Source organism: Cetorhinus maximus, chromosome 4, assembly GCF_964194155.1.
Source record: "Cetorhinus maximus chromosome 4, sCetMax3.hap1.1, whole genome shotgun sequence".
Lineage (NCBI taxonomy): Eukaryota > Metazoa > Chordata > Chondrichthyes > Lamniformes > Cetorhinidae > Cetorhinus > Cetorhinus maximus.
The window spans coordinates 126,273,756-126,300,087 of NC_135882.1; the positions used below are offsets into that span (position 1 = coordinate 126,273,756).

At 44.7% G+C, this 26,332-nt stretch overlaps 1 protein-coding gene across 1 annotated transcript in view; it reads left to right on the forward strand.

Annotated features, from left to right (window-relative positions):
- Nucleotides 1-26,332, forward strand: part of tmem67 (transmembrane protein 67) — a 292,510-nt gene that overhangs the window by 144,967 nt on the left and 121,211 nt on the right. The window contains exons 11-12 of the mRNA XM_078541238.1: nucleotides 3,908-4,064; nucleotides 14,322-14,445. Of these exons, the coding sequence (XP_078397364.1) occupies nucleotides 3,908-4,064; nucleotides 14,322-14,445 (281 nt within the window). The remainder of the gene's footprint in view (nucleotides 1-3,907; nucleotides 4,065-14,321; nucleotides 14,446-26,332) is intronic.

Sequence of the window (26,332 nt, forward strand, 5' to 3'; positions counted from 1 at the left end):
GGTACAGGTTCAACATGTTCCCTCTAGGGTGATAGGAAGGAGTGACAAGTCCAGAGAACCATGGATGACCAGAGATATTCAGGATATGATGAGAAGGAAAAGAGAGGCTTTTAGCAGGTACAAGGGAAGCAAATCAGGTGAGGCATTAGTGGAGTACAGAAAGTGCAGGGTGGAGCTTAAGAAAGCAATTAGGAGAGCAAAGAGGGGATATGAGAAAGCTCTGGCTGGTAAAAGTAGGGAAAATCCCAAGATATTCTATAAGTATATCAATGGGAAGAGGATAACCAGGGAAAGAGTAGGACCCATTAGGAACCAAGGGGGCAATCTATTGGTGGAGCCAGAGGACATTGGTAGAGTGTTGAACGAATACTTCATATCCGTCTTCACCCAAGAGAATGAGGATGAAGGCATCGAACTCGGGGAGAGAGACTGCGAGGTTCTTGAGCAAATTGATATAGGGAGTGACAAGGTATTGGAGGTGTTGGCAGGCTTAAAAGTAGACCAATCTCCAGGTCCGTATGATTTGTGCCCCAGACTGCTGAGGGAGGCAAGGGAGGAGATCGCAGGGGCTCTGACCCGAATTCTTAATTCCTCTCTGGCCACAGGGAGGTGCCAGAGGACTGGAGAACAGCTAATGTGGTTCCGCTATTTAAGAAGGATTGTAGAGATAAGCCAGAGAACTACAGGCCAGTGAGTCTCACGTCAGTGGTAGGGAAGCTATTGGAGAAAATTCTGAAGGAGAGAATCTATCTCCACTTGGAGAGGCAAGGTTTGATCAGGGATAGTCAGCATGACTTTGTCAGAGGGAGGTCATGCCTAACAAATTTGATTGAATTTTTTGAGGACGTGACCAGGTGTGTAGATGAGGGTAGTGCAGTTGATGTAGTTTATATGGATTTCAGCAAAGCCTTTAACAAGGTCCCACATGGGAGACTTGTAAAGAAGGCAAATGCACATGGGGTACAGTGTAATTTGATAAGGTGGATTCAAAATTGGCTTAGTTGTAGGAGACAGAGGGTGATGACAGAAGGATGCTTTAGTGACTGGAAGCCAGTGTCCAGTGGCGTACCACAGGGATCTGTGCTGGGTCCCCTATTATTTGTCATTTATATAAACAACATAGATGACTATGTTGAGGGGTAGGATTAGTAAGTTTGCGCATGACACAAAGATTGGCCGGGTGGTTAACAGTGAGGTTGAGTGTCTTGAGCTACATGAAGATATAGATGGGATGGTCAAATGGGCAGATAAGTGGCAGATGGAATTTAACCCTGAAAAGTGTGAGGTGATGCACAATCGGGGCATAGATTACAAAAGTAGGGAGGTCATGTTGGAGTTGTATAGAACCTTGGTGAGGCCACAGCTGGAGTACTGTGTGCAGTTCTGGTCACCACATTATAGGAAAGATGTGATTGCACTGGAGGGGGTGCAGAGGAGATTTACCAGGATGTTGCCTGGGATGAAACATTTAAGTTATGAAGGGAGGTTGGATAGACTTGGGTTGTTTTCGTTGGAGCAGAGAAGACAGAGGGGCGACTTGATCGAGGTGTACAAGATTATGAGGGGCATGGACAGGGTGGATAGGGAGCAGCTGTTCCCCTTAGTTGAAGGGTCAGTCACGAGGGGACATAAGTTCAAGGTGAGGGGCAGGAGGTTTAGGGGGGATGTGAGGAAAAATGTTTTTTACCCAGAGGGTGGTGACGGTCTGGAATGCCTGGGACGGTGGTGGAGGTAGGTTGCCTCACATCCTTTAAAAAGTACCTGGATGAGCACTTGGCACATCATAACATTGAAGGCTATGAGCCAAATGCTGGTAAATGGGATTAGGTTGGTAGGTCAGGTGTTTCTCACGTGTCGGTGCAGACTCGATGGGCCGAATGGCCTCTTCTGCTTTGTGATTCTGTGATTCTGTGAAATGTTTTTGGAATGGGCATCCTATGTCAGGATCAATTGGCTTGTTAACAAGCCTAATTGACCCTTGGTTATCTATATAAAAATGGGGAGCAGGCTGCTCCACCCATCCTCCCCCACCCCCTGTATTATTGGGGTGAGCTCAGGGATGCATTGGAAGGTGATGGGGTGGGCACCCATCCTATTTTATATGGCCCCCACACCTAAAACATGTCCGGCGGAAACACATAAAATGCAGCCCCTGGATTGGTTGTAACAGAGTTTGAATTTAAAAAGATGATATTGCCAATTTAATATATACATGTACTTACCTGTGTGTGGCTTGGTGTAAGAAATAAGACAGCCAGGTTCCTTAAGTTAACAAGTAAAGAGTTAGTTTATTGCTAAAACCCATTCAGGCAAAGATGCAGAAATTATTAACAATAAGTTTATAATATACAAATGTGATCAACTACCCACTAGTGCCAAAACAACATACACATAGTCCCCCGAAGCATGTAAAAAAGAAATAAACTCTGCAGAATATCAAATCTTAAAACTTAGCCAAGTAAAAATTACAGTCAAGAGAAAAAATTACTTTCAGATTGCCCGGATGATTGTTACAGCTGAAGGGTCACTTCCCACAGTAGCTGCTGGTACTTGAGTTTCTTAATGGATTAGTCATAGCTGGTTGATTCTCTTTTCTGTTGGAGACAGAAATTATGTTGATTCAGAATCTCCCTTTCGGAACTCTTGGTTTGCAACACTGAGTTCTTCTTGTGGGTTTTCAAATCACAAACAGCTCAGCTTTGATGAACGATATTTCAGAAAGAGAGGGGGTAAGGCTGTTGCCCGTTCTGCCCCTGTGGCAATCTATCTCTGACTTTTAGTTCAAATCCAGTATATTTTATACCCAAGAGCTATGTCACATGACCTCTCTCTGGTTTCAATCAGAGCTTATCATAGCCGGTGTCTCTGAGAGCTCTGTGGACTCTGTGGCTAGAATTTTCCAGCCTCTCATGCCAACAGGATCTTCCAGTCCCACCGATGTGAATGGAGATTTCAATGGCTCACCGACCCTGCCGCAGGAAATCCCAGCAGGGGGACTGGAAAATTCCGGCCTGTGTCACCATAAAGCAGCATGTGTCCTTCGCAAATGCAACATAGTAGCTACTGTAAGCCAGTGTCCTTTTGTTTAGCCAAAGTATTCTTTTCAAAGGGAAGAATTTTCCCCCCGTTAGGGGGAAGTGTAGGAGCGGGCGTGCATCCGATCGGCACCCCCAATCGGGGGGGCGCTGCCATTTTACGTGATGTCCACCAGGAAGCGCTATGCGCTCCCTGTGCAGGCGGGGGAGGGGTTCCCTCAGCCGAAAGTGCGCTCTTTTGCGCATGCACGTGAAAGAGCGCACTCATTTCCCTGAGGCTAAGTGCTGTCTCAGGGAGATTGACGCCAAATTTAAAAATGGTGAAGGAGCAAAAATAAAACTTCCCTGACATGTCCCCTCATGTGATACCGTCACATGACTTGGGACATGTCCATCACTTTTAATCAAACATTTATTAAATTTTCAAAAACCCTCATGAAACCTCATCCTGCCTGTGGATGAGGTTTCATGCTTTTTCTGAAGCCCACCAGGGCTCCCGGCCTGCCCGCCAAAATTAAGGTTGGACGGGCAGGTCCATTTATTATCTCAATTAGTTTTTAAATGGTCTCAATGGGCTGTTGACAGGTCGGCGGGCGCACAGCTGATTTGGCTGTTCCCCCGCTACCCTGAAAATTGAAATGACGCGGGGTAACATCGGGAGTTCCGCCCGACGTCATTCCACGTCATTTTAGGCGTCGGCGAGCGGGCCCCGCCCCTCCACTCACCGACCTAAAGATCCTAGCCAATATGTTCAATATATATATCCAGCTGATGACATTATAAATTAATATTCTATATATGAAAATTATTTTGCCTTCTAAGAGAATTTGTATACATTGTATCCATTTTTACTTGTTTATTTTCTTGGACAGTGTACACTTTCTGTTTCCAAACTTTTAGCTAAGTATGGTGACATTCAATTTTATGACGTGTACATGCTTTACAAAGGGGAAAATGGCAAGGATCAACTGCATCCAATTGCAGTTCGTAACTTAAACCTTCAACTTGATGGAAAGTTTGTAAATCAAGGTAAAGATTATGTTCCTAGATAGCCATTTCTTGTTGAATTACCTAGGTTTAATGTGCAAATACCTCTGACTTAGCCAGTGCAAAATCTAATGCAATAGCGGGTGTTTATTTGGGCAACTCTCTTCAATGGTAGGCATCAAAAATTATTGGTTCTCATTTGTGAGACACTTTGATTTTTTGAGGAACAATTCCCTCAAATACAGGTTGTTTTAACTGTGCAACTAAAGTAGCTGATAACTTTGTTTTCTCAGCTGATATTTAATTAGTAGAGATTACTTATTAATTTCTTATATTCTTAAAAGCTTTTATGGTATAACCTACAATTTAATTAGAAACAGGAGTAGGCTGTTTCAGCCCTCTCAGCCTCTTTTGCCATTCTATTAAGTAATGGCTGATCTGTTTTATTTCATTGAAACTGCTTCTGAAGGTAAGCTCAAAGTGTATCTGTTTTGATGATTTTAAAGTAATAAACTGCTCACATTTTATTTGTAAATTATTTGATCATATGTAATTTGGCTGAACACACAAAGGCATAATACACAAGCTATATGAATAAGTACATGAATAAAGTATACAGACATCATCCTTTGGCAACTTCTCCACCTGAGAAAGGAGTCAGTTAAGTTTAGAAATCCCTACATTTTGAAGATTTTAGCAAATTAGTCAAAATATTAATTTCCTAATTTTAAGCTATTTCAGCTTAAATTCCAATGTTGTAAAAACAAAAACAAAATGTCCTGCCATTATTTAAAAAAGAGCCCAAATTGTGTGGAATCCTACTCTCTTTGGCAATGGAATCACTAATGGAATAATACATCTTGAAATCTTCTATTGTGTGCAACTGATTATACTTGCTATGACCAAGGGCAGGATATTCCGGTCGTTGGGCAGGCACGGCGGGTGGGTCCAGGAGCGGTTGATTTCACACTGGCTGACCAATTAACGGCCAGCCAGCGTGAAAGGCACGCTGAAACACTCAGCGCTGCTGGGGTGGGGGTGGGAGGAGGGCAAGCACAAAAGTCTGCACATGTGCAGGGGAGCGTGCACTGAAAGCTCCCTGAGGGCACAGAGCTTCCTCAGGGAGCTGAAGAATTGTGGGTTCCAAAATAAAGATTTTAAAAATGATAGAAACATGTCCCCACATGTGACTCAGTCACATGTACAGCAACGTATTAAAATTGATGTTTAAAACGATTTTTAAATTACTCTTGGAAACCTCATCCCACCTGTGGATGAGGTTTCCTAAAAGATGCAAAGGCCGCCTAGCCTATTCAACTGCCCACCAACAGTAAGGTTGGACGGGCAGCAAAAAATGTGTAGAACTTAATTGATTAAGGGCCTTAATAGGCCGTCTCTCACACACTCCCGCCGACTGAAATATCGTGCAAGTGCGTGATGACGTTGGGATGCTCGCCCGACATCATCGCATGCTATTTTATGCCCGATCGGGTCGGGCACACACCGCCAGCGGGACGTAAAATTCTGCCCCAAGTTTTGAACCATCTATGGATAGTATTATTTGCCGATAATAATAAACAGAAGATCCTGGAAATATTCAGCCTCTGTGAAGAGAGAAACAGCTAGTGCGCTGGATCTTCCAACAGGTTTACAGGCTCCAATGTCAGAACCAAATGAAGATCTCAAGCCCGCACTTGTTGGCAGCAAGACTGGTGGCACAATATTCCAGGAGAATGCCTCCTAAGTAGGTGGGCTCTCAATGCTACCGACCTAACTGGAGAGTTGGCAGCTATAGAGCCAAGGTAGACCCACCAGGAAAGGTGAGCACTGCTGAGGCAGGTCAATGACCTTAAGGGCACCTTAACATGGAGACACCTTTGCTGGGCTGCGCAGCAGTGCAGAGCTAAACAACATCTAGGGCAGCAGGTCCATTAGGATGGAGGGAATCCCCTCCACTGGTTCAGATATGACCATGATTAGGGCTTTTATTTCTGTGGCTCCATCATTGGGTCATGGAGTCTCTGACTCCTATCATCCCCCAGTCGGTCACAGGAAGCCTGCCTCCATTAAGCTAGCGGCCTCTGCAAATAGCAGGGAGAGTGCTGTTCCACTGGTGATCAAATGCCAGTGAGGCCGCAAAATCTCCCCTAACTATGGCCTTAACAGCGTAATTGGTTGCCCATTTGTAGAGTGGACAGACGATCCAATTCCCAGCCCACCCGGGAATTGTTCCATGGTGGCTGGAGTGAATTGGGCAGCCATCCTGACATGATTCTGCCATATTTTCCCTGCTCCCTCACCTCCAAGCCCAAGCATCAAGGGGCTTGGAATATGGAGCCCAATGTTCCATCACATATTAATTATGTTGTAAATTTAATCAGGCATGGATGTCAATGCATCTAAGTTGTGTGCTCCTGATTTTTCTGTGATTAATTTTAAAACAGAAAATTGGGAGCACCACAAATCAGGGCACTGATCTGGTCCGTGCCACAAATTCCATTCCCTAGCTGTTGGCTCCATCCCTCACCTGGCAGCTGGCTGAGGCTGAACCAGACTGTTCACCACATTGGTGTTACATTTGACCTTGAGATCAGCTTCAATCCTCATATCCACAACATCGCTAAGATCGCCTATTTCCAACTCTATAACATGGCTTGACTCTGACCCTGCCTTAGTTCATCTGCTGATGAAACATTCATCAAACTTTTGTTACCTCTAGATTTGACTATTCCAATGGCCAGTTTCCAATTATCCTCCATAAACCTGAGGTCCTCTCTGCTGCCCATGTCCTCATGTACGAAATTCTGTTTGCCTCTGTGCTCACTGACCTACATTGGCTCCCAGTTAAGCAACACCACAATGTTAAAATTCTCATTGTTTTCAAATCCCTCCATGGCCTCTCCTCTCCCTAACTCTGTAACCTCCAGCTCAACAACCCTTTGAGCTAATACGCAGCACCAATTTTGGTCCCTTGAGCACCCCCAATTTCAATCACTCCATCATTGGCAGCCATACCTTCAGTTGCTGACACCCTAAGCTCTCGAATGCCCTCCCTAGACTCTCGGCTTTTCTTCCTCTCTTTCATCCTTTAAGATACTCCTTGAAACCTACCTATTTGAGCAAACTCTTGGTCACCTGCCCTAATATCTCTGAATGTGGCTCGGTATCAAATCTGTTTGATAATGTTTCTACAAAGCACCTTGGAACATTTTACAGTATTAAAGGTGCTATATAAATACTTGTTCTTGTTGATCCACTCTCCTATCAAGCAATGCTCTGTACGAGGAAAATCTACCCTAATATGTTCAATCACAGAATAATTATATTTTAAACGAAACACAGGCTTTGGAATGTGAGTGTAACAGTTATATTATCCAAGCTAGTACCTTTGAATCCCATTTATGTTGTGTAGATTTTTGAGGGACTGCACATCTACTGAGAGTTGATTCATGGAAGCCAATTTCATGAAACCAGAAACAATACAAAATCAGTATCAAAATGTGTAAAATTAATCCCTAATTTCAGCAGTACCATTATGAGGAAAAAGCCTTGCCCTTCTCACAGTAAAGAACAAAAACTGAAGGGTGAATCCCATCAGGCTCAAGCCAGAGACCTCTTAGTGGACAGTTAAAGAAAGAAGTTAGCAAAAGCCTAGAAGTGGCTGGTGTCCAGCCAATGCACTCACTCAGAATTGTACTGCACAAGAAGAATCCAACGAGGAAAAGTAAAGAAAAAGTAGTTTGAAAAACCAAATTTAGAAGGATATAAGAACATAAGAAATAGGAGCAGGAGTTGGCAATTTGGCCTTTCAAGCCTTCTTCACCATTTAATAAGATCGCGGCTACTCTGATTCTGGTCTTAAGTCCACTTTGCTATCTGCTCCCCATAATTCTTGACTCCCTTGTAGATCAAAGATCAGCCTAACTAAGTCTTGATATAATCAATGACCCAACCTCCACTGCCCTCTGGGATAGAGATTTCTGAAGTTTAACAACCCTCTGTTAGAAGAGATTCTTTCTCACCTCCATCCTAAATGGGAGACCCCTTAATTTGAAATGGTGCCCCCATGAGGGGAAACATCCTCTCAACATTTACCCTTTCAAACCCCATAGAATCTTATATGTTTCAATAAGATCACCTCTCATTCTTCTAAACACCAATGATTATAGGCCCAACTTGCTCAACCTTTCCTCATAAGACAACACCTTCATCCCAGACATCAACTTCTGAGCCTTCTCTGAACTGCCTCCAATGCAAGCATATCTTCCTTAAGTAAGGAGACCAAAACTGTATGCAGTACTCTAGTTGCAATCTCATCACTGCCCTGTACAGTTGTAGCAAGATTGCTCTACTTTTATACTCCATCCCCCCTTGTAATAAACACCAATATTTCATTTGCCTTCCTAATTACTTGCTGTACCTGCATGGTAACTTTTTATGATTCTTGTATAAGATACCAGATCCCTCTGTACCACACCATTCTGCAGTTTCTCCTTTTAAATAATATTCTGCTTTTCTATTCTTCCCATCGAAGTGGACAACTTCATATTTTCCCACATTATACTCCATCTGTCAAATTTTTGCCTACTCATTTAACCTATCTATATCCCTTTGGGGACTCTTTATATCCTCCTCACAACTTGCTTTCCTACCTATCTTTGAATTGTTGGCAAATTTGGCTAAAATGTAATTGGCCCCTTCATCCAAGTCATCAATATAGATTGTAAATAGTTGAGGCCCCAGCACTGATTCCTGTGGCACCCCACTAATTTCAGTTTGCCAACCTTAAAATGACTCATTTACCCCAACTCTCCCTCTCCTGTTAGTCAGCCAATCCTTTATCTGTGCTCATATATTGCACCCAACACTGTCAGCCCTTATCTTGTGCAGAAAACTTTTATGTGAAACCTTATCGAATGACTTTTGGAAATCCAAATGCAATATATCTGCAGGTTTCCTTTTATCCACCTTGCCTGTTATATCCTCAAAGAACTCTTAATATATTTGTCAAATGTATTTCCCTTTCAAAAAACCTTGTTGACTCTGCTTGTTTATTTTACGATTTTTCTAAATGTTCTGCTACTACTTCCTTAATAATGGATTCCAGCATTCTCCCAATAACCAATTTTAAGTTAGCTTCCTGCTCTCTGTCTTTCTCCTTTCTCGAATGAAATGTTGCATTTGGAGTTTTCCAATCCGCTGGGACCTTTCCAGAATCTAGGGCCAGGATTTTCCACTCCTGTTGGCAGTGGGCATCACGGCAGGCGGAGGGGAGCAGAATTCAGCAGGAAGAGCAGAAATCAGTTTCATGCCAGCGTGAAATCACAGTGGGATCATCCAATGGTGTCTGCCAAGGTGGATCGTGAATCCCACTGGAGGCCAGCATGAACCCGATTTGCACCCTGCTAAGGCCCAACCAGAATTGCACTGCCACAACACCACCCCCCCCCCCCCCCCCCCCCCGCCCCCCCCCACCCCCGACCACCAAGCCCGATTTACTTGTTATGCTGGTAGAAAAATACGCTGGCCCAGAACACGGTTGAATAAGTGTGACTTGCAGAAGTCAGGATTTACTTCTTGGGCCTTACTCAGATCGCAGACATCCGAGGAGAAGAAGATGCTGGAACCTACAGCTACCAGTTCCTGGAGAAACATGTGCAATGCATGGTGGGTGGATAATCATGCGCATACCTGTGCTGCGAAGCAGCTCTCAGAAGGTGGGAGGTATTCACACAGCAGCTTCAACTTCGCTGAGGCTTTGAAATCTCATGGACTTTGCCATGGGCTTGCATCATCCTCCATGGTCTCTGTTGTTGCTTTGGATCTGCTTAGGAACCTCACAGACTTCGCCATGGACTGGTGCAGATGATCGGCGAAGTGGGTGGTGGGGGAGAGGAAGGCCTAGGTTTGAGTGGGAGGGGAAGGTATACTGGGGTTGTGGGGTGAGGTTGTGGGTGGGGGGAGGCAAAGGCCTCAGTGGGGGTGTGAGGTTGGGAGGGGTGGGCTAAGGTGTCGGTGGGATGTTTGGGGAGGTGGGGGTGAAGGCATCAGGTGGATGGTGTAACGGGGAGAATGGTGCAAGTGGGAAAGTAGGTGTCGGGGGGGAAGGAGGGTGTAAGGGAAGCAGTTTGGAGGGGGAAGGTGTCCAGGAAAAGGAGGGAGTCTGGAGGGGGGGAAGATGTCCTGGGGGAGGAGGGAGTCTGGAGCAGAGAAGGTGTCCGGGGAAGTGACTGGGACCTCACAGAAGCCTCTTCCCCAGCTGCCCTCCAAGTTCCACGGAGTTTGGCTTAACCGGCCTCCTCCTCCAGACACAGGTCCTTGCAGTGACCACCAGATTATGAAACCGCGCCTGCTCTAGATCTAGGTCCAACCGAGGTGGCTCTGCGCTGGTGGAGGATGCTCGTAAGCACTGTGACGGTCTTCCAGGCTGCTTATTCCAGCTCTTTGATGGAGGTGGTGTTCTCTTCGTTGGAGGTGAGGACCTGGATGGAGCTGAGGGACTGGCTTGTTGAGATTGTTGGTCACTTGCAGAGATCCCTGTGAACCAAAGTAGAGATAATTAGTGCATGGCAGCACAGTCAAAAACAGGAGAGAGAGCACTCACAGTTGCATTGAGAGAGGGATGATCTGGTGCAGGATCCTCAAGTGGGTGTTCACTGCCAACCTCACCATTGCTACAGGCAAGGTCCACATCCTCACCAGTCAACACGCTGGCACACTCCTCAAAGTGAGTGAGGGGCCTAATATCCGCTGCTCCACCCCTAGTCTGGGACCTCTCCCTACTGTGAGCCAGCTTCTCCTGCATGAAAACAGCTGGAGAGAGTATGAGCAGGACGCTTGCCACAGCAGATGATAAGGATGCATGGAATGTTAGTGTGGTGAGCGGAGCCATGGATGGGATGAGATACGAGCTCCAGAGGATACAGGTCAATGGAGATGTGAGGGTATGTGTGAGAGTTAGTGGTGTTGTCCCTTGGAGTCTGAGATCCCTGTGGATGTGTGATGGGTTTGGGAGTGTCTGTTGAGAGTGATGAGGTGATTTACTTTTATACATACATACAAATTAGGTGCAGGAGTAGGCCACTTGGCCCCTTGAACGCCCACATGAGGATCCTGCAGCAGATCACCCCTCTCTCAATGCAACTGTAAGTGCTTGCTCTCCTGTTTTTGACTGCTGTGATGCACCAATTCAATAAGATCATGGCTGATCTGATTGTAGCCTCAACCCCACATTCCTGCCTACCCCCAATAACCTTTCACCCCCTTGTTAATCAAGAATCTATCTAGCTCTGCCTTAAAAATATTCAAAGACTCTGCTTCCACCACCTTTTGAGGAAAAGAATTTCAAATACTCATGACCCTCGGAGAGAAAAATTTCTCCCCATCTCTGCCTTAAATGAGCGACCTCTTATTTTTAAAAAGTGACCCCAGTTCTAGATTTTCCCACAAGAGGAAATATCTTCTCCATGTCCACCCTGTCAAGACTCTTAAGGATCTTTAAGGTTTCAATTAAGTCACCTCTTACTCCTCCAAACTCCAATGGATACAAGCCTAACCTGTCTAACCTTTCCTCATAAGACAACCCGCCCATTCCTGGTATTAGTCAAGTAAACCTTCTCTGAACCACATCTAATGCATTTACATATTTCCTTAAATAAGAAGACCCGCACTGTACACAATACTCCAGATGTGGTCTCACCAGTGCCCTGTACAACTGAAGCATAACCTCTCTACTTTAGTACTCAGTTCTCCTCACAATAAACGATAACATTATATTAGCTTTCTTAATTACTTGCTCTACCTGCATACTAGTCTTCTTAATTCATACACTAGGACATCCAAATCCATCTGAATCTCAGCGCTCTGCAATCTCCTACCATTTAGATAATATGCTTCTTTTTCATTCTTCCGGCCAAAATGGACAATTTCACATTTGCCCACATTATACTCCATTTGCCAGATCTTTGCCCACTCACTTAACCTATCTATGTCCCTATGTAGCCTCCTTATGTACTCTTCACAATTTACTTTCCTACCTATCTTTGTGTCATTAATAAATTTAACAACCATACCTTCAGTCCTTTCATCCAAGTCATTTATATAAATTTTTAAAAGTTGAGGTCCCAGCACTGATCCATAAGAAGATAAGAAATAGGAACAGGGGTAGACCATTCGGCCTCTCGAGCCTGCTCCGCCATTCAAGAAGATCATGGCTGATCATCTTGTGTTTCAATTTCCACATTCCCATCTAACCCCAATAACCTTTGATTCCCTTGCCTAACAAGAATCTAACTACCTCTGCCTTAAAAATATTCAATGAACCCACCTCCCTGTGGCACACTACTTGTTACATCCTGCCAACCAGAAAAAAGACCCATTTATGCCAACTCTCTGCTTCCTGTTAGCTAGCCAACCTTCTATCCATGTCAATGTGTTACCCCCTACACCATGAGCATTTATTTTCTGCAATAACCTTTGATAAGGCACTTTATCAAATGCCTTCTGGAAATCTAAGTACAGTACATCCACCCATTTCCCATTATCCACAGCACATGTGACTCCTTCAAAGAACTCCAATAAATTGGTTAAACATGATTTCCCTTTCACAAAACCATGTTGACTCTGCCTGATTGCCTTGAATTCTTCTAAGCACCCCTTGAATTCTTCTAAGCGCCCTGCTATAACATCTTTAATAATAGTTTCTAACATTTCCCTATGACAGATGTTAGGCTAACTGGCCTGTATTTTCCTGCTTTCTGTCTCCCTCCCTTTTTGAATTAAGGAATTAGATTTGCTATTTTCCAACCCCCGAATCTAGGGAATTTTGGAAAATTAAAACCATTGCATCAACCATCTCACTAGCCACTTCTTTCAAGGCCTTAGCGTGAATCCATCCAGACCTGGGGATTTGTCAGCCCACATGCCCAACAATTTGCTCAATACCACTTCCCTGGTGATTGTAATTTTCCCAAGTTCCTCCCTCCCTTCCATTTCCTGATTTACAGCTATTTCTGGGATGTTACTTGTATCTTCTTTAGTGAAGATCGAAGCAAAGTACCTGTTTAATTCATCCGCCATCTCCCTACTTTCCATTATCAATTCCCCAGACGAACCTTCTTTAGGACCAATGCTCACTTTGTTAACTCTTATTTAAATATCTATGGAAACTTTTACTACCCATCTTTATATTACTAGTTAGCGTTCTCTCGTACTCTAATTTTTCCCTCCTTATTCACCTTTTTTGTAATTCTTTTCTGTTCTTTATATTCTTTCCAACCTTCTGACCTGGCACCTGTCTTTGTGCAATTATATGTTTATGCTTTAAGTTTGATACTATCTTTAACTTTTTTAGCTAACCATGGAGGGTGGACCCTCCCTTGGCGGAACGGATGAGATCATTCATCCTCTTCCTGCACTGGATGGCTGACCTCCTCTGTGCTCCATTGGTGCTGATTGCCGCTGCCACCACCTGCCAGGTGGATTGGTGACTCTGGTGGACTTCCTGCGGCCAGAACAGCGGTAGAGGACATTGTAGTGGCCTTCCACTGCATCCAGCAGGCACCCCAGAGAGGCATCACTAAATTTAAGGGCTGACATTACCTTTGCTTTGGGGGCCACCTGTTGCCTGGAGCAGTCCTGGTCTGTGGACATGAAATAGGCTGCTCTTTAAATATGGTGCCCCGAGTGAGGAAGTGTTGAGGTCACGGCGTGGTGGGCAAATCCAAGCCCACCCACCAGCAATCCAGCGTGTGTTCCCATGAATCCATTATTAATTAGGCAGGGCGTGCCAAGAGGGGACAATACAGCGCTAAAATCTACCATTGCGGCCGGTGGGTAAAACATTATTTTTCACGTCCACTACCGCACTTAATGCAATTTTGGGATGATTCTGCCCTAGGGAATTTTGGAAGATTACAACCAATCCATCCACTATCTGTGCAGCCACTTCTTTTAAGACCCTAGGATGCAGGCCATCCATTCCAAGGGTCTTGTCAGGCATTAGAAGAATTGCTCATTTTGTATAATTTTACAGAATTTTTATATAATTTAAAAATTGAAAATAAAAGTTTATAGCTGGGCTTTTCAGCTGCAGCATTCCTGGTGCCTGCTGGAAATGATTATTGGGAAATTGTATAAACCCCGGGTTCTAATTTTCTGACTATTAATTTTAATGGCCCGAAAATAGGTTGGGGCGCACAATTTCCTGATGTGCTTCCAATGTGTATCAGGAATGCGAAAGTCTTTGTGTTTAATTTTGATTACTTTTTCAAGCATTAATTCAATGTTTTTAAATCACAGATAATACAATAAATAATTGGTATTTAACTAGACGTATTTTCTTAGTGGATACTTTAACTGGACGTGAAATGAATCTGAATAACCAGCCAAAAGTGATTAGAGTTGCTAGCGACATAAAAATCAGGTAAGAAAGAGTTTTGATATTAATACAGGCTGGAAGTGCATTTTTAAGTTACTGATTTTGTTGCAGGCATGAAGCCTTCACTCTTTTCAGTGTTTCTGTCTAATGGATCATATTTCCACATAGCATATTATATAAAATGTATTTCCCTTTCAAAAAAACCTTGTTGACTCTGCTTGTTTATTTTACGATTTTTCTAAATGTTCTGCTACTACTTCCTTAATAGTGGATAACTTCACATTTTTTCACATTTTTTTCCATCTGCCATGTTCTTGTCCACTCACTTAGCTTCTCTAAATCCCCTTGATGTCTCTTTGCATCCTCCTCATAACTCATATTCCTACCTAGTTTTCTGTCATCAGCAAACTTAGGTTCCCACATCCAAATCATTGATATAGATTGTGAATCGCTGGGGCCCAAGCACCGATCCTTATGGTACCCCACTAGTCTCAGCCTGCCAATGACCCATTTATTCCTACTCTCTTGTTTTCTGTGTTAACGAATTATCAATCCATACAAGTGTATTACTCCCAATCCTATGTGCTTTAATTTTATTTACTAAGCTCTTGTGTGGGATCTTATCAAAAGCCTTCTGAAAATCCAAATGCACCACATCCATTGGTTCACCCTTATCTATGCCACAAGTAACATCCTCAAAAAACTTCAATAGATTTGTCAAACATGATTTTCCTTTCATAAATCCATGCTGACTCTGCCCAATCCTACCATTATTTTCTAAGCGTTTGCTTATCACATCTTTTGTAATAGACTAAAGCATTTTCCCTACTACTGATGTCAGACTAGCTGGTTTGCAGTACCCCATTTTCTCTCTCCCTCCTTTCTTAAATAATGGGTTTACATTAGTGACCTTCCAATCTGGAGGAACCATTCCAGGATCTGTAATATTTTAGAAGATTTGACCAATGCATCCACTATCTCTACAGCCATTTTTTCAACACAGCGGTGGTGTGGTGATATTGTCACTGGACTGGTAATCCAGCAACCCAGGGAATGCTCTGGGAATCTGGGTTTGAATCCCATTACAGCTGATGGTGGAATTTGAATTCAATAAAAAAATCTGGAATTAAAATTCAAATGATGACCATAAAAAACATTGTTGATTGTCGGAAAACCCCTTCTGACTCACTGATGTCCTTTAGGGAAGGAAATCTGCCAACCTTACCTGGTCGGCCTACCTGTGACTCCAGACCCACAGCAATGTGGTTGACTCTTAAATGTCCTCTGAAATGGCCTAGCAAACCACTCAGTTGTATCAAACCACTACAAAGTCTAAAGGGAATGAAACCGGACCAAACACCCGGCTTCGACCTAAGCACCAGAAAGAACAACGGCAAACTCAGCCCTGTTGACCCTGCAAAGTCCTCCTTACTAACATCTGGGAGCTAGTGCCAAAATTAGGAGAGCTGTCTCACAGACCAGTCAAGCAACAGCCTGACATAGCTATATTCATGGAATCATACCTTACAGATAATGTCTCAGACATCACCATCACCACCCCTGGGTATGTCCTGTCCCACTGGCAGGACAGATCAAGCAGAGGTGGTGGCACGGTGGATTTCAATGGGGGGAATTACCCTGGGGGTCCTCAACACCAACTCCGGACCATGTGAAGCCACATGGCATCAGGTTAAACGTGGGCAAGGGAATCTCCTGCTGATTACCATGTACTGTCCCCCCTCAGCTGATGAATCAGTACCCCTCCATGTTGAACACAACTTGGAGGAAGCACTGAGGATGGCAAGGGCACAGAATGTACTCTGGGTGGGGGACTTCAATGTCCATCACCAAGAGTGGCCAGGTAGTACCACTACTGATCGAGCTGGTTGTGTCCTAAAGGACACAGCTGCCAGACCGGGCCTGTGGCAGGTGGTGAGGGAACTAACAAGAGGGAAAAACATACTTGACCCTACCAATCTACCTGTCACAGATGCATCTGCCCATGACAGTAACAATAGGAGTGACCATCGCACAGGCCTTGTGGAGAAAAAGTTCCGTCTTCACATTGAGGATACGCTCCATCGTGTTGTGTGGCATTACCACCGTGCTAAATGGGATAGATTTTGAACAGATCTAGCAACTCAAGACTGGGCATCCATGAGGTGCTGTGGGCTATCAGCAGCAGCAGAATTGCACTCAACCACAATCTGTAACCTCATGGCCTGTCATATCCCCGACTTTACCATTACCGCCAAGCCAGGGGATCAACCCTGGTTCAATGAAGAGTACAGGAGGGCATGCCAGGAACAGTACCAGGCATACCTAAAAATGAGATGTCACCTTGGTGAAGCTACAACACAGGACTACTTGCATGCCAAACAGCATAAGCAGATAGACAGAACCAAGCAATTTCACAACCAACGGATCAAATCAATGCTCTGCAGTCCTGCCACATCCAGTCGTGAATAGTGGTGGACAAGAAAACAACTCACTGGAGGAGGGGGCTCCACAAGTATCCCCATCCTCAATGATGGGAGAGCCCAGCACTTCAGTGCAAAAGATAAGGCTGAAGCATTTGCAACAATCTTCAGCCAGAAGTGCTGAGTGGATGATCCATCTCGGCCTCCTCCGGAGGTCTCCAGCATCACCGGTGCAAGTCTTCAGCCAATTCGATTCATTCCATGTGATATCAAGAAATGGCTGAAGGCACTGGATACTGGAAAGTCTATGGGCTCTGACGATATTCAAGCAATAGTACTGAACACTTGTGCTCCAGAACTTGTTGCGCCCCTGGCCAAGATATTCCAGTACAGCTGCAACACTGACATCTATCTGGCATTGTGGAAAATTGCCCAGGTATGTCTTGTACACAAAAAGCAGGACAAACCCAACCCGGTCAATTACCGCCCTATAGATCTACTCTCCATCATCAGTAAAGTGATGGAAGGGGTCATCAACAATGTTATCAAGCAGCACTTGCTTAGCAATAACCTGCTCACTGACGCTCAGTTTGGGTTCCGCCAAGGCCACTTGGTTTTTGACCTCATTATAGCCTTGGCTCAAACATGGACAAAAGAGCTGAACACCAGAGGTGAGGTAAGAGTGACTGCCCTTGACATCAAGGCAGCATTTGACTGAGTGTAGCATCAAAGAGCCCTAGCAAAATTGGAGTCAATGGGAATTGGGGAAAACTCTCCACTGGTTGGAGTCATACCTAGCACAAAGGAAGATGGTTGTGGTTGTTGGATCACAGTTGGTTGTGGTTGTTGTCAATCATTACAGTTCCAGAACATCACTGCAGGATAGTGTCCTAGGCCCAACTATCTTCAGCTGCTTCATTAATAACCTTCCATCATAAGGCCAGAAGTGGGGATGTTCCCTGATGATTGCACAATGTTCAACACCATTTGCGACTCCTCAGATACTGAAGCAGTCCATGTCCAAATGCAGCAAGACCTGGACAATATCCAGGCTTGGGCTGACAACTGGCAACTAACATTCACGCCACACAAGTGTCAGGCAATGACCATCTCTAACAAGAGAGAATTTAACCACCACCCCTTGACATTCAATGGCATTACCATCGCTGAATCCCCCACCATCAACACCCTGGGGTTACCCTTGACCAGAAACTGAACTGGACCCACCATTTAGCTGTGTAGCTGTGGCTGTAAGAGCAGGTCAGAGGCTAGGAACCTGCAGCAAGTAACTCACCTCCTGATCCCTCAAAGCCTGTCCACTATCTACAAGGCACAAGTCAGTGGTGTGATGGAATACTCTCTACTTTCCTGGCTGAGTGCAATTCCAACAACACTCAAGAAGCTGGACACCATCCAGGACAAAGCAGCCTGCTTGATTGGCACTCTATCCACAAACACTCACTCCCTCCCTCCGATGCACAGCGACAGCAGTGTGTACCAGCCACAAGATGTAATGCAGCAACTCACCAAGGCTCCTTAGACTGTATCTTCCAAACCCACGGCCACTACCATCTAGAAGGACAAGGGCAGACAGATGGGAACACCATCACCTGGGAGTTCCCTCCAAGCCACTCACCATTCTGACTTGGAAATATATCGGCATTCCTTTAGTGTCATTGGGTCAAAATCCTGGAACTCCTTCCCTAAAAGCACCGTGGGTGTACTTACACCACATGCCCTGCAGAGGTTCCAGATGGCAGCTCACCACCACCTTCTCAAGGGCAACTAGGAATGGGAGATAAATGCTGGCCCAGCCCACATTCCTGAATGAATAAAAAAAAGTGCTGAGGCAGCCACAGGGGCTGCTGTATGTGGAGGCAGGCTGTTTAAAAGGCCCTCCTCAGTGCCGTTGGACTTTGCCCCAGTGTAAAAAAAAACACTATGGCCCTCACACACACCCCTCACAACCCTTCACCCTCCAAGCACTCCCCATGCCCCATTTCCCATCCATGCCACTCCATGGCCCCCACCCACCCCTATGCCCCACTGGCCCCTTATGCCGACCACTGCCCTTCCATCCAACCCCCATGTCCGCTCATGCCCCATGCCAAACTCTGCCTTTCCTCCCACCTCCTGTCCCCTCATGCCCCCTCTATGCCAGACTGTGTACTCTCACCCGTCCCCTAGGCTCCCTCATGCTCCTTATGACAAGCTCTGCCCTCCCACCCACCCCCTATGTCCCCACATGCCCCTTATGCCAACTACTGCCCTTCCACCTGCCCCCTATCTCCCCCCATGCCCCCTATAGCAAGCTCTGCCCTTCCATGCCCATTGACCCACTGTAAACTTGCTAGAAACAGTGAACACCGTTATGTATAGTGGGATGTGTTAAAAAAAGCTTTAACAAAATGTAACGCATTGATAACTTTCTCTTATGTCTGAAGAAGAAGTCTAGACCAAGCTAATAGAAGTGTCAATCATCCAAGCCCTTTGAGAGCCCAGACAGCTATAGGCATATATAACCCAAACTGGCTCTATATTTTGATCTTCCGATATAAAGCCCTCTCTCACTAATGTACTGATCTTTTCCTTTATTAACAGCTATACCCCACCTCCTTTTCCTTTTTGCCTATCCTTCCTAAGTATTGAATGCCCTTGAATATTCAATTCCAGCCTTGGCCACCCTGCCGCCAAGTTTCTGTAATGGCAATTGGATCATACGCATTTACTTCTCTTTGTGCTCTCAGTTCATCTTGTTGTGGATGCTTTGTGTATTCAGATAGCGTGCCTTTAATTTTGCCTTTTTAACATTTTTCTGTATTTTGACCCTATTTGATGTTGGCCTTAATTTTCACTGCCTTCCAATTTTGCTTACTATTTTTTTTCCTATCATTACCAGCTTTGCTTCTCTCCTATCTGAATTCCTTCTCTGGTTCCCATTCCCCTGCCAAGCTAGTTTAAACCCTGTCCAACAGCACGAGCAAATCTCCCTGCGAAGAAAATGTCCTCCTTGTACAAATACCACCTGCTCCAGTTTTTGTTAGGTGTCCCTATGCTGGAGGATCAAATGGATGGTTGACAGAAAAACTGAGGTGGGAGGCTAGCAGCATGCCTTCCTTTCTTCAGTCCATGGGAAGTGTAGGCTTTTACTTTCTTCAGATACAGGCTATCTGCCATACATTTGAGATGCCCTGGTTGGCCAAAAAGGGTGAAAACCTTATGGAATAGGTCTTCCCCTCTTCACTGTATTTGGGGAATATAAATATGGCAGATGCAGTAGAGAAGAAAGTTTATCCTTATCTCTTTCTATAAAGAAACATACTAAAATTTATTTTTGTTTCATTCCTCTTATTATTAAAATAACATTCCAGCTTCCGAAAACTTCACATGCACCTGCATGATCTGCTTACAGTTGTTGCAAATGACTCAAACATTCAGGGAATGGAACCCTTTCCCGTTCATAAAAGCACCCAGCTTCTCTGAAGAAGCCTTCATGGCCACATGAATATAGTCGGTGACCCTCTACACCTGATGGAATCCAACCAACTGTTGTCTCAACCTGAACCGAGAGATGCCAAATAGATCTCCAGACGATCCCAGAAACAAACCACATGCAAAAACTTTGAGTGCCAACATTACATTTAATGCTACTATTGTTTTCAACTTTGAATTCTCAATTTCTCAACAGCACATTTCTTCCACGCTAGGGTCACTGATGCTCCAGCCATGACTATTGAGAAACTACTGTTCAAAGCACTTTTTTTCTCAGCGAATGCTTTCACTCCTTGACAGGTGATTGCCAATTTCTCAGAAGGCACTTCACCTGTCTAGAACTTCACTCACCACCAGCTGTACTACTCTGCCACCAGGCTTCACAGCAGTATGGAAGCTGTCATTCATTCTCAGATGAATAGAACAGCTACTGCGCTGAAAGCCATTAGCACTTGAAACTTAGCTAAGCATTGATATTGGCCACTGCTGTCCAAACAATAGGCTGCTCTCTGGGGAGGGAAGAACAGGTGTTCGTTTTAATTTCAAAGCAGAGTGCCTGTCAATCAATGTAAAGTAAGGTGTTTTCAAGTCTCAAAAAGTTTTTTTAATATCAACTAGAGTCATTTAAATCACAGTAAACAGTGACAACACAGGCTGACAGGTAAGGGTCAACTTACCTTTAAAGGACAGATTCCTATGATAAATCACTGCATTAAAAATACATCTACATTACAATACAGCACCTAATAGTGACATTTGTAAAAACACTACATTTACCCTTCAGAGTATTTCAGACCCCTCAGCAGGCATTCCATTTTCTTCATGAACTCTCAAACCTGGCATGCTTTTAATTGGCTTCCAAAACCCCGTAAAAACAGATGAAAATGAATGCAGGAGGGAATCTTATTTTCGTCCCCCACATAAAATGGGGAACCTGAGCAGGGTTGGTATGTATTTTGCACACTAGGCATTCCTGACCTACAGAAAGCCCAGAGAAAAATGGCGTGAGGTCGGAAATGCAGAGGAAATTTGGATTTCCTCCAAGTAGCAGCCAAATGTAGCAGTGATAATTCTAGGGGCGGAATCATCCCTGTTTGCAGTAAGTGCGGTAGCGGGCAGGAAAAAGAATATTTTACCCACTGGTCACAATGGCGGCTTTTCACACTGTATCATACCAGTCTCATCTCATTAATCATGTATTCCTGGGAAACACGCCATTTCACTGCCAGGCAGCCTCCAATTTGCACACCACGTTGTCACCTCACCGATTTCTCATGCCGGGCGCCATATGTAAAGTGCAGCCATGCGCACACTGCTCAGTGCTTCCAGTCCATGAGTGCTGCACAGAAGACATGGCCCTGAAAGGCAAGAGGACTGCAGCCCCCAGAATCAGTGACTCATCCCTGGGACCACTTTGGGACACCATTGGAGCCCGTGGCAATGTCCTCTACCGCCATTCGGGCCTCAGGAGGCTCCCCACTCCAGTTTGGGAAGTGGTGGCAGAGGTGGTCAGTGCCAATGCTGCACAGAAGAGGTTTGCCATCCAGTGCAGGAAGAGGATGAATAATCTCATCCATGCCACCAGGCTAGTGCAACCATCTCATCACTCTAAACACACGCAATCATAAGGCCATCACTTATTCATCTCACTCATTGTCAGCTCAGGAGATATCACCACTCACTCTCACACACATCCTCACATCTCCACCTGGCCTCATCTCCTCTGGAGACTGCCTCGTCAGCCCTCACCCTTTTGAGGCCACTTGCACGTATCAACATGTGTCCCCGCACATACCTTGGGATACCCCGCTTCCCCAGTAATGCCCTAGCCCTGCAGCCTCTTCCCTTGCTAGAGACCATGTCTCCCCCTTTCCCAAGCATAGCCCTCAGCCGTTGAAAAGCCACCCTGCCTTATGGCTCATTTTGTAAGTAGAGACCTGTCCATGAGCTCCCCTAAAAGTGATGTTGTGCTGCCTGTGAAGCCTGACACTGATGATTGTGAGTGTTGCCCGAAGCAAGGTAGGCAAACAAGCCTCAAAGTCCCGAGTGAAATGCAGCTCACCAAGTACATGTTGCATTGACAGGCGGAGCGGATGATTGCAAACTGGTTTCGTGAAACTGATTTTTGGCCTTCCTGCCATATTGTTCTTGTTCGCTCACGCCTGCCATGATGCCTGATGCAAATCATTGTGATAGCTTGGCCAAATTTCCCTTTGGGATTTAGTCAGCCTGGCAATTACCACTTGCTATATCATAACACTCTCCACATCCACTCTGTCAAGACCCCCCAGGGTCTTATATGTTTCAATCAAGTCACCTTCTACTCTTCTAAACTTCAGTGGATACAAGCCTAACCTGCCCAACCATGCCTCAGAAGACACCCAGCCCATTCCTGGTGTTAGCCTAGTAAACCTTCTCTAAACTGCTTCTAATGCATTTACATCTTTTCTTAAATAAGGAGACCAATACTGTACACAGTACTCCAGATGTGGTCTCACCAATGCCCTGTACAACTGAAGCATAACCTCCCTACTTTTGTATTCAATTTGTTACGACTGGTCTCCGGCAAGGTTCCCCAATTTTGCTATGATCCCAGATGAGGTACCCCAAATTATTATGCTCCTGGGTGAGAAAGGCTGAACTGGCTCTCCTTTATTCAACCCCCTTGGTTGGTCACAAGGTTAATTTTAAAAGGACCCTTTCCCTCGTGGATACCTTTTCCCAGTCCAAATGTATTTATGTTTATTTATGTTAGGAGCTAATTTAACCAGGCTTCCTTGAGTTAAAGAAAGAGTGAATTTATTATTTATTAAAAATAATAAAAACGCAACACACATACACACATATTAGAAATGAAAAGTGTGTCAAGAAATAAAAGTTCAAAAGAAATACGAATCAGTCTTTTGGCTTATCCGTGAGGAGTAAATGGCGAAACGTTGCGGCCATTAATTTGGATGATTCCAGTAGGGCTGACTTCGGCAATCAAGCAGTGGGTTTGGAGATTCTTGGTTCTACAAGTTAGCTAAAAGGAGTTGTCCTGTTTCCTTTTCAACTAGGGCTTTGCTGACTTGTGACTTGCCTCCAGCAATCAAAGAGAGGAATTTTTTACTTGCAAGTGCAGGGGTGGCTAGTTGATGTTCATCAGCTGTGATCTTCACAGCACACCCTCGCACACCGGACCTGGAACACCAAAACTAGCACACTGTGACGAGGATTGCAGTTGGCTTTTAATCCCTTTTCTTGTGTATTCCTGGAAGTGAAAAACAAACATGTCTTTCACCCAGATCTGCTTTCTTTTCAACTCACATCATGTCCACAGTCTGGGATATAACTTATAGGAGATTGTTTCTGCTGAGATGATAATCAGCTTTCATTATCTATGCAACCACAGGAGATTACAGTTCAGTTTTTGCATTGCGTCTCTCCCTTTGAAGTGTCTCTTTTGGAAGTAGGCCTTGTCACACTTTTTTAGGTGCGGCATTCCGTCTTTCTGGACTAGTTGGTCAATTAATCCACATAGGAATTTTCCAGCAAGTGGTTACTTAACAGTCTCAGCCAGATTTTGCTTGTAGGTCCTTTCTTTAAAAAAAGCACGTCTTACTTAAAAGTCCAACATGTCCGTAAATAATTCGGGCTACGGTCTGCTGTCATGACAAATCCCCTTCGCAATAACCAATAACATTCTATTAGCATTCCTAATTAATAATTGCTGTACCTGCATACTAGCCCTTTGTGATTCCTGCACTAGGACACCCAGATCCCTCTGAATCTCAGAGCTCTGCAATCTCTCACCATTTAGATAATATGCTTCTTTTTTATTCTTCCTGCCAAAATGGACAATTTCACATTTTCCCACAATATACTCCATTTGCCAGGCCTTTGCCCACTCACTTAACCTATCCTATGTCACTTTGTAGCCTCCTTACGTCCTCCTCACAACCTGCTTTCCGACCTATCATTGTGTCGTCAGCAAATTTAGCAACCATGCCTTCTGTCCCTTCATCCAAGTCATTTATAAAAATTGTAAAAAGTAGAGGCCATAGCACTGATCCCGATTTTTGGATTCAGGACCACAGATACCTAAATAGGCAGTCGACTAGTCATAAGTAATTTTAAGATAGTGTATTAAGTTGATTAAGAAACAACAGTTTAGATATGATACATTAACTAATTAGACAGAAAAATGCATACGACCCATTACAGCTTGTGATAACAGCATTCCACTTTCTAGTCGAAGTGTTAGGAAACTCTTTTCTCGATCTCTCAATCTTCCTCCTTCTCCTCTGGTCCATCCTCCACCTGAAGAAGGCCGCTGCCCAACGAGCACTGCCACCTCGCCAGCTCCTCAACCCCCTCACCAGCACCTCAGCAGTACCTCAGCCCACTACCACCCTTATGACACCAATGGGGCTGGTAGCTTACCCAGTGTAAATCCCCTGTCTCAATCCTTCAGACAAATAGACACGGGCAGGTACCCGGACTGACAGATTGGTTGCCATCCTTCCCTTGTTTATCATCCTGCTCGAGGTCAGTTTTAGTTTACCTCATGCTGAGGGTCATATCTTGGTCTTTTCTAAACACTTGGGAGATAAGGGCGCCATCTAACAACTCAGGAATGTCAAAATGACAGCCTAAAATAAGACTGTTTAGATGTCAAAGTGTTTAGGAAAGAAAATCAATGTTGCTCAGCTAATCCCATAAAATGCATTTAAAACCCATTTATTAAAGACCTCAATTTCTTACACCTGTGGCATACCACTCGTTACATCCCACCAACCAGAAAAACCCTTGTACTTATAAGTCCCTTTCTTAGCCGAACACTGCCAATTCTCTGCAACCTCTTCCAAAGCTTCATCTTAACCCTGGTCCTTTGGTCTCCTGATTCTGACTTCTTGTGCATTCCCTTTCTCAACCAAGGCATGTCCTTGAACTATCTTCTTCTTTCTCTCTGGGACTCCCTTGCTAAACCCATGTACCGTGCAAACTCTTGCCCAGCTTCACGAGCCTCCTCAAAACTTAGCTCTTTAACTATACTCTTAGTCATCTCCCCTGACTCAACTATTACTGTCCAGTCTATTTCACCTGTGTGAAGTGCTTTGAGGCACCCACTGCTTTAAAGGTGCAACATAAATACAAGTTCTTGCTGTTGTTTATCATGAAATGTACCATACCAATAATTGCATTTGGTATTAGGATGCCAGCTCCATGTGCAGGTCCTGATTAGACTGGAAACAGTCATTTTACAACAGTGGCCAAAGCTTTGATACAAGCTTTTAATGATTGATCTCTAAGGATGTAATTTTTGGGACCAAGAAAACCAGTGCTTTATTTCCTAAAAGAGTACTAGTGCCAATGAACTAGGGCGGAATTTTCCTTGCCCACAGGTGTCAGACTTCATGGAGGGCGTGAGCGAACAATATGGCAGGAAGGCCAAAAACTGGTTTCACGACGTTGTCAAACCGGTTTGCAATCATCTGCTCCGCCTGTCAATGGCCACCGCATGCCAAGAAATTCATTGTAATACACCTGCGTATCATTATAAGCCCAGCTTGCCGGAATCATCCTCCAACGCTGGATCATCTGGGCATGTCCGTGTGATTGCACGCTGATGTGCTTCACAACTGAACATAGCGATGAGCACTTGGCGAGCTGCACTTCACTCGGGACTTTGAGGCTTGTTCGCCTACTTTGCTTCAGGCAGCACTTGCGATCATCAGTGTCAAGCTTCACAGGCAGCACCACATCACTTTTTGGGGGCTCATGGGCAGGTCTCTACTTACGAGATGAGCCGTAAGGCGGGGGTGTCTTTTCAACTGCTAAGGGCTATGGCTTGCTTGGGGAAGAGGGAGAAGTGTCGTCAGGCAAGGGAAGAAGCTGCAGAGCTAGGGCATTACTGGGGAAGGGGGGTATCCCAGGGTGTTTGTGGGGGCACATATTGATCTGTGCAATTGGCCTCAAGAGGGTGAGGACTGAAGAGGCAGTCTACAGAGGAGATGAGGTCAGATGGAGATGTGTGGGCA